The 17,831-nt window shown below is 44.7% G+C and overlaps 1 protein-coding gene across 4 annotated transcripts in view; it reads right to left on the bottom strand.

Annotated features, from left to right (window-relative positions):
• The window catches only part of grin2ba (glutamate receptor, ionotropic, N-methyl D-aspartate 2B, genome duplicate a), a 139,613-nt gene that overhangs the window by 89,803 nt on the left and 31,979 nt on the right, over positions 1-17,831 (bottom strand). For all 4 annotated transcript variants that reach the window (XM_005737969.2, XM_005737971.2, XM_005737970.1 and 1 more), the window contains one exon: positions 11,719-12,357. In XM_005737969.2, coding sequence (XP_005738026.1) covers positions 11,719-12,357 — 639 coding nt within the window. The remainder of the gene's footprint in view (positions 1-11,718; positions 12,358-17,831) is intronic.

The following is a 17,831-nucleotide window of genomic DNA, read 5'->3' as shown; positions in this document are numbered from 1 at the left end:
TGGAAGAATCCGCGAGTTTCTCTGTGAATTTCCCATTACATCATAGCGCACTCAGCGCTTGCTCAGAAGTTTAGGGGGTTTTTTTCGCTGTAAAAAGAAGTTTTCTTCCCACGTACGATGGACGCTAATGTTTTTGTCACTTTTTATGGAATCAAACTCAAAGTACGGTCAGTACTTCCACGCTTTAAACGCACGCTCATACTCTCTCCCGCACTCGATATGTGATCCATTGTTGATCTGCACACAGCTGTTGTCTCTAACGGTAAAGTAACGGGAAAGTAACGGTAATCTAATTACCGTTTTTGCAATAGTAATCCCTTACTTTACTCGTTACTTGAAAAAAGTAATCAGATTACAGCAACGCGTTACAAGTAACGCGTTACTGCCCATCTCTGTCCAGCACAATGAGTTGAGTTGTTGTTTTCACTTCCTGTTCTCTTCCAGATGGTTGAGGATGTAGGATCTTCACCTTACAGTACAAACTACCTTGAGAAGACTGTTGTTAAAGTTTGGTGCTATGCTAATTAAAGTAAACTGTATATTAGCACCGGCTGAGCAGGCGACCAGAGCGATCATGACCCGAGGCCCTCCGTCTTCTCCCACTCTCTCTCTCTTCACTGTGCCTTCTAATAAAGAAGCCCAAATATTTAATCTAATGGAAATGCATTCTCCCATCTTCTCCGTATTTTCTCTCGCTCATATCCAGAGCACGTTGAAATCATACTTGCTGAAGTCTTGGAGGATTTGAGCGCTGGCATGACCAGACAGGCAGTGTGAGTCACACAGAGCGATCCTCCTATCTCAGACTGTACCTCTCGACTCGCAGACTCTGAAACCAAGTTGCTACTGCATAAACAGACCTCGAGTCTCAGCGCCGTGTTCAGCGGCAGTTTCATTTTGCTCTTGCGCCTCGTCACGACGCCAGAAAAAAGCACTCAGAGACTGACACGCAGTTTAAAAGTGGTGAATATTCTTGACTATCCTCATGAATATGTATGTTTTCTTAGAGTAATTACTATTATTTCTGTTGTTTTGTTTTTTATTTCTTTAAATGCACGTGATGATTTCCATCTCGTACCTTTCTAACAGACTGGGAAACATGAGCTGAATGTTTTTGTTTTTGTGACACAAAACTTGGCTAAATTTGACCAAGTAGTACAAACTAAAGTCTAATTCAGATGCTGCCAAGTTTTTCAGTGCTCCTGCGCCTTCCCAGTAAATATACTCATAAGGCAACTTGAGTGAAGAGCCGATCTATGTTCAAATCATACTCACTACACATTTGACCGGGACTCTGATCAGTGAGATGAACAATCATGGATCAGCTGGGAAATGTCAACAGGGCAATGTCATAACCTTGCACCGGGAAGAGCAGCAGAGATTGTGACTGGACAGATATAAAGACTTGTAGGGAAAAGGATCATCCTAGATCCTGCAGATGTAGCAGGAAGGTGTAGCTCTTCATCAGTATCCCAAGTGTCGTTAGACAGTAATTAACTAGAGTTCAGAATTTGCACCGCTTCTGTCCCCTCTCCATATACAGTGGGGCAAAAAAGTATTTAGTCAGCCACCGATTGTGCAAGTTCCCCCACTTAAAATGATGACAGAGGTCAGTAATTTGCACCAGAGGTACACTTCAACTGTGAGAGACAGAATGTGAAAAAAAAATCCATGAATTCACATGGTAGGATTTGTAAAGAATTTATTCGTAAATCAGGGTGGAAAATAAGTATTTGGTCACCTCAAACAAGGAAAATCTCTGGCTCTCACAGCCCTGTAACGTCTTCTGTAAGACGCTTTTCTGTCCCCCACTCGTTACCTGTATGAATGGCACCTGTTTGAACTCATCATCTGTATAAAAGACACCTGTCCACAGCCTCAAACAGTCAGACTCCAAACTCTGCCATGGCCGAGACCAAAGAGCTTTGGAAGGACACCAGGAAAAGTATTGTAGACCTGCACCAGACTGGGAAGAGTGAATCTACAATAGGCAAGCAGCTTGGTGTGAAAAAATCAACTGTGGGAGCAATCATCAGAAAATGGAAGACATACAAGACCACTGATAATCTCCCTCGATCTGGGGCTCCACGCAAGATCTCATCCCGTGGGGTCAAAATGATCATGAGAACGGTGAGCAAAGATCCCAGAACCACACAGGGGGACCTGGTGAATGACCTGCAGAGAGCTGGGACCAAAGTAACAAAGGTCACCATCAGTAACACACTACAACGGCAGGGAATCAAATCCCGCAGTGCCAGACGTGTTCCGCTGCTGAAGCCAGTGCATGTCCAGGCCCGTCTGAAGTTTGCCAGAGAGCACATGGATGATACAGCAGAGGATTGGGAGAATGTCATGTGGTCAGATGAAACCAAAGTAGAACTTTTTGGTATAAACTCAACTCGTCGTGTTTGGAGGAAGAAGAATACTGAGTTGCATCCCAAGAACACCATACCTACTGTGAAGCATGGGGGTGGAAACATCATGCTATGGGGCTGTTTTTCTGCCAAGGGGACAGGACGACTGATCCATGTTAAGGACAGAATGAATGGGGCCATGTATCGTGAGATTTTGAGCCAAAACCTCCTTCCATCAGTGAGAACTTTGAAGATGAAACGAGGCTGGGTCTTCCAACATGACAATGATCCAAAACACACCGCCCGGGCAACAAAGGAGTGGCTCCGTAAGAAGCATTTGAAAGTCCTGGAGTGGCCTAGCCAGTCTCCAGACCTCAACCCCATAGAAAATCTGTGGCGGGAGTTGAAAGTCCGTGTTGCTCGGCGACAGCCCCAAAACATCACTGCTCTCGAGAAGATCTGCATGGAGGAATGGGCCAAAATACCAGCTACTGTGTGTGCAAACCTGGTAAAGACCTATAGTAAACGTTTGACCTCTGTTATTGCCAACAAAGGTTATGTTACAAAGTATTGAGTTGTATTTTTGTTATTGACCAAATACTTATTTTCCACCCTGATTTACGAATAAATTCTTTACAAATCCTACCATGTGGATTCATGGATTTTTTTTTCACATTCTGTCTCTCACAGTTGAAGTGTACCTCTGGTGCAAATTACTGACCTCTGTCATCATTTTAGGTGGGGGAACTTGCACAATCGGTGGCTGACTAAATACTTTTTTGCCCCACTGTATACTGTATAGAAAAGGACTGACGCATCCCAGCCTATGAACAGATAGTGGTACATTCCCTTTCCACCCCTGAATCAGGGTGGAGGCAGGCAGAGATAAGACTAATAAGAGTCCCAGCAAAGGGCTGGTGTAAAGGTCCACGAGAGGCTAGGAGGGAAGGATGGAGGTTGGAGAAGGGGCGGATAAGAAGGGAGGAGTTGCTTAGAGTAGCTCATGGTGGCAGTGGTTGGGTGAAATGGGAAAAGGATGGGAGTGTTCGATTATTTGTGTCTAGAGGAAGGAGACGTTTGGGTGTAGAGGCAGTAGTCATGAAAGGAAAGTACAGAGGGACAGAAGATGAGGCTGATGCAGGTAGTAATAAAGTAAGAGGGAGAAGAGGAGGAGGACGGGGAGAGGCTGAGGCAGGGTGTAAAGGCATGTCTAAAGGGATGGCTGGTGTGGAAGGAAAAGGTGTGGTCCCATACCGGAGGGACAGAGAGTGAAAATTAAGAAAAAGGAGGCCAAGTGAGGAGGAAAAGGGAGGGGAGGGGCGGGACTGAGACAATGCCTGAACATGAGGGGAGGTAAAGAAAAGGAGGTGAGGGATGGATGAACTGTCCCGGTTTAATGCACCATTCCTGACAAATTTCGCTCAGTTCTGCCGGCACCCGAGAACAGGGAGAGGCAGGTGAGTGACAAGGTGTGGAAAACAGGGGGCAAGGAAGGTGGATTAACCCATACATCTAGTGTAAATCTGTCCGTCTGGCTCATGAGCTGCCACGGGACGAAGGAGACCATCTACAACAATCCAATTTCACAAATCAAGACAGAGAGGAAGAGTAAAACAGCAGACCGTTACAACCTGATGAATGAAAAGACCGACAAATCAGCATTCAGTGTTTTTTTTCTTTAATCAATCTTCAGGTATTAAAATAAATTAAAAATCACAGAGTGAAAAGTGAGTCAGGTTCAGAGAGGGAGAGGTGTCGAATGAAAAGTTGTGGAGCAGGTTTAAAAATGGCCACATTCTAAATGGTCGGAGCAAATTGAGACCAACAGGGTTAGAAAATAGGACACATAAATTTAGGGCTCTCGATACTTTTCACTACCTCTTCCTAGCTCCCTCTCTCGCTCGAGGAAAGGAAAGGGGAACACACACACAGTGGGCTGTCACAGTTTCTAAACCAGGACAATGAGAAGGTAACAGACTACCGAGGGGACATTTCCATGCAGAAATTAAGAAAACTTTCTATAGTTTTGGATTTATCCTCTTCCTGTGAAGCTGGGGTGTCAAATATAAGGCCCGGGGGCCAGAATAGGCCCAGCAAAGACTCCAAACCGGCCCATTGGAGTGTGTTGGAAAATGTAAAGGAGGGCACAAAGTTGGGAAATTTAACCTTATTTTAAGACGTTTTGCAGCTCCCCCATATTTCATACTAATTAAGGTAACTAAGTAACAGTTAAACAACCAAATGGCTGTTTTTTCACTGTCAAACTGAGAAGTTTCTATTTTCTTACAAAGAGTTACAAAACAAAAAATGTTTTCTGTGAATTGACCAAAACTATCTGTTTTATTTTTATTTTAAGTCTGGGCAATGACATGCATTTTTATGCATCATTACACATTTATTTCTTATAGTTTAAGCCCAAAAAGTCATGCTGGCAGATTTCTTTCATTTATTACAGCAGTATTTCTTTATCATGAGGCATACAGTTGAAATTGCACTTCTTTTTTCTACGTTATGATATCTCAGGGATTAAAAGTGCAATTAAACTTCTTTACACTGGCAGAAAGGGTGAGCTACAATGGTCTGGCCCATTTAAGATCAAAGTAGGCTGTATGTGGACCACGATGTAAATTTCGGGATTCAGCTGAGCGTTTATATTAGCATTTTTTTGTGTAACAGTAAAAAGTATATATACAATCTCGAAACACGTGCAAAGTTCCAGAAAAGGAACTCTCCCAGTAATCTTTTTGCATTTGAAAGCAGCCGTTTGGGACACTGCTACAGGCACACAGACAGTAAATGAGCTGACCGAGATGCACCTGGGGATGAAACCAAAAAAAATAAGGAAAAGAAAGTAAAGAGAACATAGCTGGGATGAAAGGATAGATCAGAAAGCTGTTAGATGGGGTTCAATATGCTTTGCTGGACACAAAAAAATAATAAAATCCACAAATGAATTGAACAATTAGAGGCGAGGGACACAGATGAGAGACTGGAACAGACAGAAACAGAATGGGGGGGAGGCAAGAAATAAAAACAGACAAAGAGAAACTCTGAGAGAGAGAGAGAGCGACGTCAGGCAGAGGAACACTCGCTTTTTAATTCTCTTATCGTTTACAAATTGCTCCTAATTGCATCTATGTTTTAGCGAGGACGCGGTCCTGCCAAGCCGAACGGCACATTACATTAATAGAGTACAGGACCTCGGTGATTGCTGCAACAATAGGTGCTATTGTAGGACATTAATTGGGAATATAAATGCAGAAACGTTTATGTTCAACCGCCCCGGATAAAAACCCCAAGAGGGCACGGTGAGCGTACAGAAACGACGCCTAAACAAGTCTGTTTCTTTTGGGGCCCAAAATTTGAAAGAACAGCTCCTCCTAACTATAGGGTAAAACGTAAACACAGAGAATGACCGGAACATGCTTCTTCAGAGGTACGGGCGTTAATTGCACCACTGAACTCCCTCTTGGCGCTGTGATTAAATGGTTCAACTGGCTTACTTGCGCACTCCACGGCAATTACGTCTGGCTCCGGTTCAACATCAGCCCGGTCTCCTCTGAACACAAAGGCACGCAGACGGGGACGACTCGCGCTCGTACACAAAATTGCTCTCTCTCTCTCCCCTCACAAAAGGCTCGGGACACCCGCAGTGCAAATGACCACGTTTGGAGCGGTGAAAACAGCTGAATTATTTGGGCAAAAGTTAATTGATCGCATCCTGCTGTTTGGCTTCTGAAGAAAGCTGCCAGTCGCACAATGGATGCGAGGGAACAGATTTGTTTGTGTGCCCGAGCGCCCGAGCATCCCCCCGTGGATGCTTTGTGTGTGGATGCGATGGTGTCGTGGAAACAGTTTAGACTTTCTTAGAATATCTGTTTAATATGCATCCATTAATCCCCCTTGTGACACATGTTACTGTACATTTATGGAGGGAAAAAAGCATGTGTGCCATCATTTTGCATCCTCCTGCATGTGTGCAAATGTTATTCATATTATATTACAGTTTCCAGTAATCAGGGTTGGCTGCGTTCCCCTTTTTCTCGTTAATTGCTGACGATCTTATAGCTAAATCCTATGCACAAGCAGATGCTATCTCCAACCTAATCTACAACGACTGCCTCCTCCCTCAGATTGGTTCACTATTCTTGTTGCGTAGTGGCCCTGGGGGTGATCGGCAACAACTACAGCTATTTGTGCCACTACAAAGCCGTACCTTCTAGACAAGCTGAGGAAAATAGCGCCGCATGTCTTGATAATATGAGCATTAGCCAGAGCTTTAGATCATGCTGATTACTGCAGTCCAACAGCCACTGTAGTGCTACAACAAACAGGGTGGTGCTGGAAATCACTAGTGACAAAAGGACTGGCAGCTACAGTCATGTTGGCTACATAAACACAAACACACAGATGCCTATAGACCCGCACGCACTTAAACAGTTAGATGAGTGCCTGTGTTTTCTCTTTGGTTATCTTATCCAGTCTTTCACAGATGTGCGGACAGCTGTGCTCGATCCGTCTTCTTCTTCTTCCTCTTCCATCCTCCTCCATCCAGGCGTAGGCAGATTCTCTTTTTGTTTGGATAGATGGCAACACCACTGCTGCAAATAGGTCTGTGTCGCTCTCCGACTCCCCTCTCTCCCTCTGTTTTCTCAGTCATGTGGCCATCCACACAAAGCACTCATCCTCTTATTTATCGTCATGCCCTCCCTCTTTCCCTCCCTCCCTCATTGATCTTACTCACTGATATAGATGTGAGAGTCTTAATGGAGGCTTAATAGTAAAGGTAAGGAAATCCCAGAAAGTTGATTCTGTTGTGGACACAGTCGGGTTTTTTGCTTTTGGGTCGGGGGTACCACGAATCTCGGGATGTGCCACAATTCATTGTTCATGTTAACTTCCTAGACAAACACATAAAGTTAACCAGGGAGGGACCAACACATACAGAGCAGTATTTAAGGTTTGACTCGTATCATCATCCACTGGAGGATAAACTGGGCGTCATCAGGAGGCTACAACACAGAGCGAACACCGTTCCTGCCAGACACAACAGCCAGGGAAGGAGGAGAACAACATATCAAAGAGGCCCTGAGTAAATGTGCTTATCACAGCTGAGCGTTTAACAAAGCTGCGAAGAGGCCAAAAGAAAGCTCCGGGTGATTCAGAAGAGAAGAAGAACGAACGCTGCCCAAGCAAAAACCCTTGGTGATCCTTTATGTGTCAGGAGTATCGGAACAGCTGAGATGCATTTGTTCAAACCCCAAAATGCTACAAAAACGGGTTCACCCGAAGGATCAGGTCCAACAGCATAAACTGGGCAATACAGTGTTTGTGGTTCCTGGGAATTATATATCAGGGAAACCAAGGAACCTCTGACAAAGTGGATGGCACAAAATAGAAGAGCAACCTCATCAGGATAAGACGCTGCTCTGTATTTACACCTAATGGGCCTGTAAGTGTAAAAAGAAGGCTTGGTTCTTGGTTTGAATGAGGAGTCAAAGAGTCCATTTACGTGAAAAGGGAATGACCATCGTTGAACCAAGGAGGGGATCTACAATGTGGTTACGGTTGGTGGTTGGTTTGTTGGTGGTTCGATCCCTGGCTGCTCCAGTCTGCATGCTGAACCCTGAGTGTCAATTTTAGAAAACGCTTAGACATGGAAGAAAACGCTTCTGTAAATGAGACATGGATAAAATGCCTTAATTTTTGAGTAGAAGACTCGTTTCCCGCAGGCCTCCTTGTATATTGAGAATCAAGAACCTAAGCTTGTGACTTATTGTTAGGCAAAGGTTTTACTTTTAGTTTTAATGTCCTAATGGAACTGTGTACCGTTTATATGAGCTGGGACTGAAGGAGTCACTTGGTTGAGTGATGAAACTTTCTGGGAGATGTGAGTACCCTTTGCCTTGATCCATCTCTCACCTTTCCCCTCTTCATCCGCCTTCTTCCTCATTTTGTGCTAATATGGACCCACCTGGATTCCTCCGCCCATGCCTTTCATCTATTTAACTCTTCCACTTTCATGCTCATACACAACAAATGTGGAGTCCCACTTATTCCTGGGTAATTCCTTCACTTGGAGCTTTTTGCTTGTTACGGATGTCAAACGAGTCTTAGTGTTTTGGGTAATGATCTCTGACTGTAGGCTATATCAAAGATGGATGTAACTGCTGTGATGTCACCTACTGCTTTGTGAAACCTTGACTTGAGCTGGAGTTTAGGATAACCTATTACTAAAGTTAACTGCACATTAAAACAGATATTTGGTGTTGTCCACGTGTGCACGTGTATTTTGGTAAACTCAGCTTTTCATTTGCATCTTGGCAAATGAGATGAGCTACTCACCATTGGCATCTCAGCTGCAAATAGCCAGATATGATGGCGAGTCTGACTGAAACCACTGTGTGCAGTTTCACACCACAGATAATCCTCCATTTTGAAACATAGTATCACCGAGATTTCTAAAAAAAAGTTCTGCAATGATTCCAAACGACTGCGCTCATGAACTCTGCAGGAAAATATTGTGGAGGTCAGAACAGAAAGCCATTATCGCATAGACTTTTATAGGACGTCTTTGCGCACCCACAGGTATCGCCATCTGGTGGTTTTCAGACAGAATGCAGGTTTTTAGCATTGGCGTTTTTCCGACCCCAAAGCTACGTCCCTGTTTTCCGCTGTCTACTGTCTACTGAACATGTGATTCCATGAGGATCCGCTCACTTCTGGTGTCAGCCTTTAATTTAGGGAACTGCAGTTTCAGCCCCAAAGCATGTTCCTTGGTAATGATACTGCTTTGTAAGTAACACTCATGCATGCATGAAAAAGAGCATTTTTCTGATAAAGATCCAGTTTGACTCTTCACACTTACTCTCCTGCAGAGTGCCCGTTTTATGGAATTATCTTGTACCAGTCCTGAAAACTCTCCTCTCCAGCACACACTAAAACCCCAAACACAACATTCCCCACCTTCTCCGTCGTTTCCTGTTATCATCTTTCCTCGGATGTGTAATGAAAAAGGAGGGGTTATCCTGTCAACTGTAATAGCAGCATTTGGCCTTCAGTCTTGGCGGATGCACTCATTTGTGTGTGTGTGTGTGTGTGTGTGTGTGTGTGTGTGTGTGTGTGTGTGTGTGTGTGTGCGAGCGAGCATGTGATGATTAGGAGCCCTAAGATAAACGCCCCGTACTCCATCCCTATTTCCCAATCTTTGTCAGTCCATTTCCTTGAGATGCTCTCTCAGAAAAAAACACACAAATGCCAAAAGCCAATTTTTCTTAAGCTCTATAACTCTGCCTTTCATTTTATCTTCCATACTTTATCGCTTTTTCTCCATCGCAGCTGTCCGCGAGAGAGGAAACTTTCCCCCTTCCTCTTCCTCTCTCTTTATCTCTCTCAGCACCTACCACTCACTTTTAGACACAGTATCCCCCCCTTCCCCTCAAGTCTGAATGGTCTTAAACTGACTACTCTTGTGCCCTCTGGCCACATCTGCCCGTCTCGTCTACAGGCAGCCCCCATCTGAACCCCACCTGATCCACGTCCCGCCTCTCCCTTCCTACCCACTTTCCCTCAAAGTAGAAGTCCCCTCAGTCTCATTTCCTCCCCCCGCTATCTCAATTTCTCTATTTTCACTCATGTATTTTGCGTTCCCTCCCTCTCCTGCCTTCTGATCCTTCCTTGCTATACTTTCGGCACTCCGTTGTCTCAGCCCATTAGGCAGACACAAATCCGTTCGGGGACACTGAGCCTTGGTGCGACCTCGTCCCTCCTGACTCCCCCAGACCTCAGTGCAGCCAGGAGGAAGCTCTCAGGGGAGGCAGTCTCTGGCTTGCAGTTGGGGGAAATCCATTTAATCCTTCTCCACAAAACGCTGCTCTTTTTCCACCGCGTGGTGCACTTAGGGCCACGTGCACTTAATTAACAACACCGCTGCTGCACACACACACAAACATGTTCACACGGGCCCATTCCTTCTTTCTCGTGGATTTTCTTCAGCCTGTGTTTTTGCATTCGGTGAAGCACAAATAGAAATTTTAATATTTAACACAGTTGGATGACGATTGGAGTTCTTGAAATGATTTATACAGTTTTGTTTTCTTTAAAAAAAATGTGATTAGCAGGTCTGGGTGTGGGGGTGCGTGTCTGTACGAGGACTGAACTGTGAGCATAGATGTGTCCGCCAAGCAGCAGTGTCTGCAATTGGAGTGGAGCAGTTTTAAATGGGAGCAGACGGTTCTCTGCCACTTCGCTCCTTAGAGCTCTAATGAGAAGGAACAGAGAGAAGAGTTTCGGTGGTGGCCGCTGGCCTCGGCGTGTCACTGCAGCTCACATCTCTGCTGGCGCAACGACCTGTTGCCACCAAGAGGGTACGCGGACAAACTAGAGGATGACTACATGAAGACGTGGATGGCAGAGATAAGACTGAGACGCCAGGTTTCACTCTCCGTCATAGATCTATACTTTTTTCCTTAACTGTGTGTGTGTTTTTTTCCCAGCCAGCACCAAATGAATGAGCTGATTTTGAGAAGCGGAGTCCAAATCCAGATCCCAGGCGGACACAGATAAAGCAGCAGCAGATTGTTTTATCCCATTAGGCAGGGCGTAGTAAATAGGCAGAGATCTAGCTCTCTATTCTGGTGCAATCTCCAGCTGATCCTGTCACTGGCATCAGCTCTGTTGGCACTTTGTCTTTCAAGTGAGACACCCCAGCTTAGCATTGCTGTCTGTCTGTCTGCATGTCTGCAAACAGGAACAGGAAGGTGGTGGAGGAAGAGTCAAGAAGCCCTCTGTTACAGTCAAGCTATGCTTTCTCTGTTTTATTGAGGCTTCATTATAACATAAAATTACACGAAAGTGCTTTGTGTCATTTTTAAGTCACACTTGCACACATGAATAGTGCAGAACCACAGTTTTTTTACTCTTACTGCCAAATACAAACTCACCTATTTGATAGCAGACGTTTAAGGCCAGGGTTGCTTTCCATCACCTAGGCTACGTCTGGAGACTTTAAATCCATCTTTTGTTGATTGGAAAACGTAATCAGTCCGTGACAAGATTTCACGGGGGGAAAGCAGCGGGAACAGCGTGATTGACAGCAGCCAATCGGAAATGAAACGCAGCTGAGATTTAAGGTTAGAGTGAGGACTGGCCTTGTGAGAAGCAAAAACAGCGTTACCTTCTCCTCCAGCGTGCCAGTTTGATAAGTTGTCTGTGCTGGTCACCCAATAACAAGACAAGCATTGGAGGTGTAAGTGTGGTTTGGCATAATTGGATATTTTGTATTTTAATATTAAGACACCGCCTACACATAAATGGTGCTAATTCCTTTTTACCAAAGCTGTCCTCTTGTGTGGAAGTGACCTACCTTGGCAGCCATGATCATGGAGGAGCCTCCGCGTACTCCGAGAATGGGGATATGCGTCTGGGCTGAAATGAAGTCCAGGATCTGGGCGATGGCCTCCTGGTCAGTGTCATCCCCAAACACCACGCCCTGTAGCCAGTGCTCCGTCATGAGGTCGCAGATGCTCTTGATAATGCTCTTAGGGTCAGTCTCATTCATGGTCAGCACTTCAACATTCGGCGCCATGTGAATGAAGTCTTCCTTCTCTCGGGCCCCGGCCAGCGCTACTTCACTGGAGTTGCCCACCAGGACAACAGCGATGCTGAAGACATGCAAAATGTTGGGCAGGGCCATGTGGTGGGGAGGAGGCTGAGGGATGGGAATATAGTGGCTGCCACCGCCTCCTCCGCCGGGCTTGTCTCTCCGTGAGTGGCAGGCCGGGGGCAGGTGGAGAAGGCAGAGGAGCAGGAGAAGGAGGGACAGGCAGAGAGACGAACCGGTGCGGTGGTGGTGGAACGGCGGCGGGGGTGGATGTAGGGTTCGGACCCGTTCTTGCTCCTGAGCAACCGAGGGGGTGCCAGAGCAAGCCCTGGCATGGCCGCAAGGTGGGGAGCAGCCGCGGCATCCGCAGACAGGCATGGTGTAGGAGTGGGAGAGCAATACCTGCCGAGACAAGGAGGAGAAGAAGATGGAGATAGGAAAGAGAAGAAAAGGAGGTAGGCAGAGATTTGACAAAACAAGATGACAGAGAAGAAGGAAAGAGAAAAAAAGAAGCGGGAGATGAAGAGAAACAGAGGTTAACAAATGAACTGCCAATCAGGGCTGGATGCATCATATGAATCAAAGCATAATTTAATGTCAGTTCAAAGAAATGGGACAAAGAAGGAAGAGAAATATCAAGACAAAGCAAACTTTAAAAGGAAAATAGAGATAAGAGATGAGGTCAAATTTCTGGTATGGATACACAGATCTGATATTTGGATCAGAAATTGGACTGACAGCGATTCGAAAAGCTACATTTCCGCCTTCAGTTCATGCAGTGTTTACTCCACCCATCATCACTTCACCGACTAGTAGGGACGCTAACACTGCTTCAGTAACACTGATAGTGTTCCCCTGTGTGCTTTTCTATCCGGGTATGATTTTAGTACATTGGCAGCGTGTTTGTGGTCATTGCCATGCTGAAAACGAAGCTGCTGTCAATAAGATGCTTTCTCATGATTGTTCTCATGACTCATAGGTCAGTTTTCAAAATGCCTCTGAAAATGGTTAAGTACAAGGACTGAAAGAAACACTTTCAGAAAGTCTGGAGAACTACTGTGCATGACCACTTTAGAAATTATAACAAAGCCTGGCTACTTGGAACCAACATGCAAAGAAATAAGGGACGGCTCAAGACAAGGAACTAAATCATTGCTTCCTTCACTTCACCTGTGAGTAGTCGGATCTATTTTGTGTATGCGGAAGTAAACAAACGCTGATTGCAGAGAAAAGAGGAACCGCTGCAGCAGTAAATGGGAGCAAAGCAAAAACCTGAGTTGGAGCGAAAGGAGTGCAAATGAAAAAAGGCGAATAAGCCAAATACAGTTTTTGATTCGAGGTGTGTTTCATGTATTGTTTTACTAATAAAATCAGTACATATATTCTTGGATGTAATAATTTTGTTTTACAACGCTGCGTAATATCAGCGAAGATCCAAACTGTTGGTCATTTTATATTTCATCTTAAACATAAAGCATTGCTTTAGCTGCGCCTCCTCTCACACACCCACAGCGCTGGTTGCTGTCGTCATGATATAGCTTTGTTATATTTATCTTTTAATGAATATCTAGCTAAAAAAAATATAGATGATATTGATTAATATTCCAGTATCAACACTAACAGAGACACACGCGACATAATGGAGCACAGTTCAGAGTTTTCAAGTATAATCTTACAAGCATCAATTATTCATGTGGACTCCTGAAGCAGCACTATAGTATAAGGATGATATAAACTCTCCCTCCAGATGAGACGCCTGAGAGTGCAGCAGAGGAAGGAGGGACGAACAGAGCGAGCGAACTCAAAAACCATAAAGGGCAGATGGAGGGAGAGACGGCTCCTCGCCAACTTCAGCTGACTGACTAACTGTCTGGAGCGAGATGACTGACACGCCGACCTGAGACGAGGACAAACCGACTAACGCCGGAATTGATTAAGGGATTGACGGCAAAGGTGCTCGGAGCAGCTCGCGAGGCTTTGATATGATACCCGCCCACCTCACTCAACCCCTATTGGCCTAGTTTAAGCACTTTCACTCGTCTGCTGTCCGTCCCTCCATCCTTTCACCTCCCTCCCACGTTCTACTTGACCGTATCTCTCTCTCTCTCTTGCCTGCTGTCTGATTCCCTTTTCCCTGCGCATTATTTATAGAGCTTTTCATTAACGAAGATGCAGAGGGGCCAGGTGAGCGACCGAAGGAAAGGAAAAGAGAGAAATCAGCGAGATCCAGAAATGATTCGAGGAGAGGTGAAAAAGACAGCTGGAGCGATGACGCCGGACATGAAAAAGAAGATGTCTGTGTTCTCTGCGTGTTTACATCTGAGTGAGTGGGAGGGCATGCGTCCTCTTGAGCTTATCAGCATATAGCTGGTGTAGGTGTAACAGTCGGAGGGAATAGATGTTCACTTTGGTTTCGTGGGCAGACATACCCAGGGCGATGGGGGTGTAGCTTCTCATAAACTTGCTTCTGAGCGGTGTATTGTGCGCGTCTCTTGTACATGACTGCCGCTAACGAGGCAGATGGAAGGTACAAAGAAGAACAAAAAACGCTAAAACAAAGCGACGCTGACAGCTAGTAAGACAGGAAATGACAGAGAGGAAGGATGAGATTGAAAGAGGGATAAAGGGACGGGCGCAGAGATGACAGAACAACTTCTTTAGCCGAGACTAATTGCTGGAGGTTCGTCAGCGCTAATTACAGGTCCCTGTGTTAATAGTCAACTGCACACCACTCTCCAGGAAGGACCCGAGAAGCGGGAGGGATGGATCGAGGGAGGGCTGATAAGAGGCATGAGGAAAGAGAAAAGGAGAGGAGGAGGGCGGGCAAAGGGAACGAAAAGAGAGGCAAACTGAGGAGGACCTCAGTGAGAGGCATAAAATATTTTTTTTAAAAAGGAGAAAAAAAAGAGGAGCAGGAGAGAGGGGGAGAGATTAGAGAGCGGGATGGAGGAGAAGAGGAGAAACAAGAGGAAAAAGACAAGCAGAGAGGGAGCAAGAGAGAGAGAGATGCCCTCTTTGAATCTGGACTTCTCTGGCAGCACTCTGTTTCCATGGCAACAATTAAAATAAGCCTTCATGCGCACAGACACAGTTGATGGACACAGAGATACACACACGCACACTCACACATTTTGTAATAAGCATTGATCATATAAGTGCAGCAGAAGTCCAGAGCACTGCTGCGCGTCCTTAAAGTGGGTGTAGTTCACACACCAACTTATTACCATTAACATGGAGACCTTTGATACAGCTGGCATGTGAACAAACACACACACACACACACACATACAATTACTTTTTTTTATAATGTTCCTCTCCCTTTCTCTCCGCATCACATATATATTACCCTGCAGCCACACACACACACACACACACACCCCTGGGGTACAGATTATATTAGCCAACGCGCCGTGTAACTCCAACGATCACTCAGAAAGATGAGGCCATTAAAAAGTGCCACAGCGAGCCCAAGCTTGTTTCACAAAGAAACACAAAATGAAACTGTAGATTACACGGACGAGGCTCCGCCACCAAATGACCCCAATTCGCCGTCGCCCGGCCCTCACATCTCACCCATCATTTGCTCCATTAGCCACACGAGTGCACATCGCTGCCGTATCAGTTACACACGGATGGATCGTGGATAGCCTCCACCAGCTCAAGGCCACATAGGTTCCACCCCACTCCGACCCCAACCACACACACACACACAAAGGGAAGAACAGTTTTAGAGGGAACCACCTATAAACACTCATCTTTCTTTGCAAATGAATACCTATCTGTCCTATCTCCTATATGTGAGTGTTGGACCAAAACTTCAGGGACACCACACGTTTATACAGGAGTAACTTTAAGTGTTTAAGTGTGCCCTCCTTCTTTGGCTCTAATGAGAACTTAATTTACAAAATGGACATCATGTTTTATTCAATAAGATGTGAAACTAGCATTAGAGACCATAAACCCATTTCAAATAGTGAGATGAGGTTGTAGATCAAGGAAGCTAAAGGATCATTTTCTCACAGACTTTTATGTAATTGGTCTTTTTGCAATCATTACCGGCTGATCATTACAAAGAATGCAGACTTAAGGAGCTCCTGTTTGGGCTTTACACCATGTTCATCATCTTATATATACATTTATGGTGGGCACTTATGCCGTTCATCATACAGCAGCATAAACACACATATACTTTATTTTGTGTGTGTGCAGGTCAAGATGCTGAGGAGCCAAATATCTTCTGAGTATGCTGGAGCCCATTAACCGATTAATGGGTTAATTAACAGGAAATATATCAGCCTCTTTTATGATACTAAATTAAACTGTTATGGAAATTTTAAAATAGCCAAAGCTTAAAATAAGGTCCAGCAAATTTGCCTCTTAGGGACTATGTAAAAGCAAACCATCCACTATCGTAATGACTGGAGTTGCAATGCTGGTGTAATTTGCACAACATATTCTTATAGGGTATGAATCTATGTTTACGGTAAAATGCACAGGATCAAGGAGAGGACATTTCTTATAGTCACTATTGCCTCAATCTCCATTGCTGTAATGCCACAAGACATTAGGGGCCTAGAGAACAGTTATAACAGTTCTTACGGTAAATGTTCAATCACTGATCGGTTCCTGGAGTTTGCTGGCTGCTCTCACAAAGAGGCTGCTGTACCAAAAACCTCAGTGTGTTTGACTTTTTCACTTGCCGTTTTGCGCAGTTGCCAGTAGTATGTTTGAAAAAATGCTGAATTTGTCTATAAGCACTTTCTAGCTAACCCCGATCACTAGCAAAACTTATAAAAGGAAATGGAGAACCTTTGAAGTAAAAGTGGTGCCTTAAAAACAATTTATTTCAAAAAGCAAAACTTTTACTTTGAAGGCAAACTGTCTCGTTTTTCACTCCGTTTTTCCGAGCAATAGCCAGCTACCTCCAGGTTGGGTTTTTTAGGTTGTTTTTCAGATCTGGTTTGGAACTATGGATGAATGTTAGCCTGTTGCTAACTCAGGCACATGCACAGCAATATTTATTAACTCTTTTTTACCACTGGTATGTCAGGAGGCCCATTTTACAAGCACTCTTTAGATGACTGTAACTCTGTTACAGTTTGTGCTAGAGACAAAATCCAAATGGTTTCGGAAAGAAGGGAAGACAAGCTTTACAGGGATGTATCACAGCAGCATAAGACACTCCCACTGTCTGAAAGAATTAGCCTGAACACAAACAGAAAAATAGATTTCACCATGTGTGCTTCACATTACCATCATTCCTCAAACATTTTGGGATAGAGAGAAAATTCAAAAGGCTCCTGAAATTATAATATAGGTCCAGGCAGCCTGTTTGATCCTTGGATGATGATGGGTTAATGTGAACTGTCCCTGTTAAAAATAAAGAAAAAAAACAATAAAATAAAACCAACCAGTTAGGGAATACACATTTTTCCCAAGTGATTTGGTGTTGCCAGGGCGCCACTGACCGGTCTCTAGGAATGTGTGACTGGGGCCTCACTCAATTAGGCAGGAGGACACTGTTTCCAGTAGTTATGCATCCCAACCAAAAAAGCCTGCTGTTACTAAGTGTGCCCAAATGGCCAATAAACCAGGAAGAGTAGGCCAACACGGTGTCACAGTCTGCAGGTTATGCAGACTGCACAGAGTGTGATGATGAGGACCCAAAACGCAGACACAGAAAGCAGGCAGGACATAACAGAAAGTACACAAGGCAAAAACACAAAGCCCCAGAGGAGAAGCACAGTCTGCAACATAAAGTCCAAAAAGGAACCACAAAGTATAAGCACAGGAACACTGATCAAGAAACCACACAGGACATGAAAACAGACACTGAGAAAGACTAAGGAGAAGACCACTATATATACAAAAAAGGG

The sequence above is a fragment of the Pundamilia nyererei genome, unplaced genomic scaffold, assembly GCF_000239375.1.
Source record: "Pundamilia nyererei isolate P.nyererei 1_Seehausen unplaced genomic scaffold, PunNye1.0 scaffold00081, whole genome shotgun sequence".
NCBI lineage: Eukaryota > Metazoa > Chordata > Actinopteri > Cichliformes > Cichlidae > Pundamilia > Pundamilia nyererei.
This window is presented reverse-complemented; position numbering and strand designations above follow the sequence as displayed.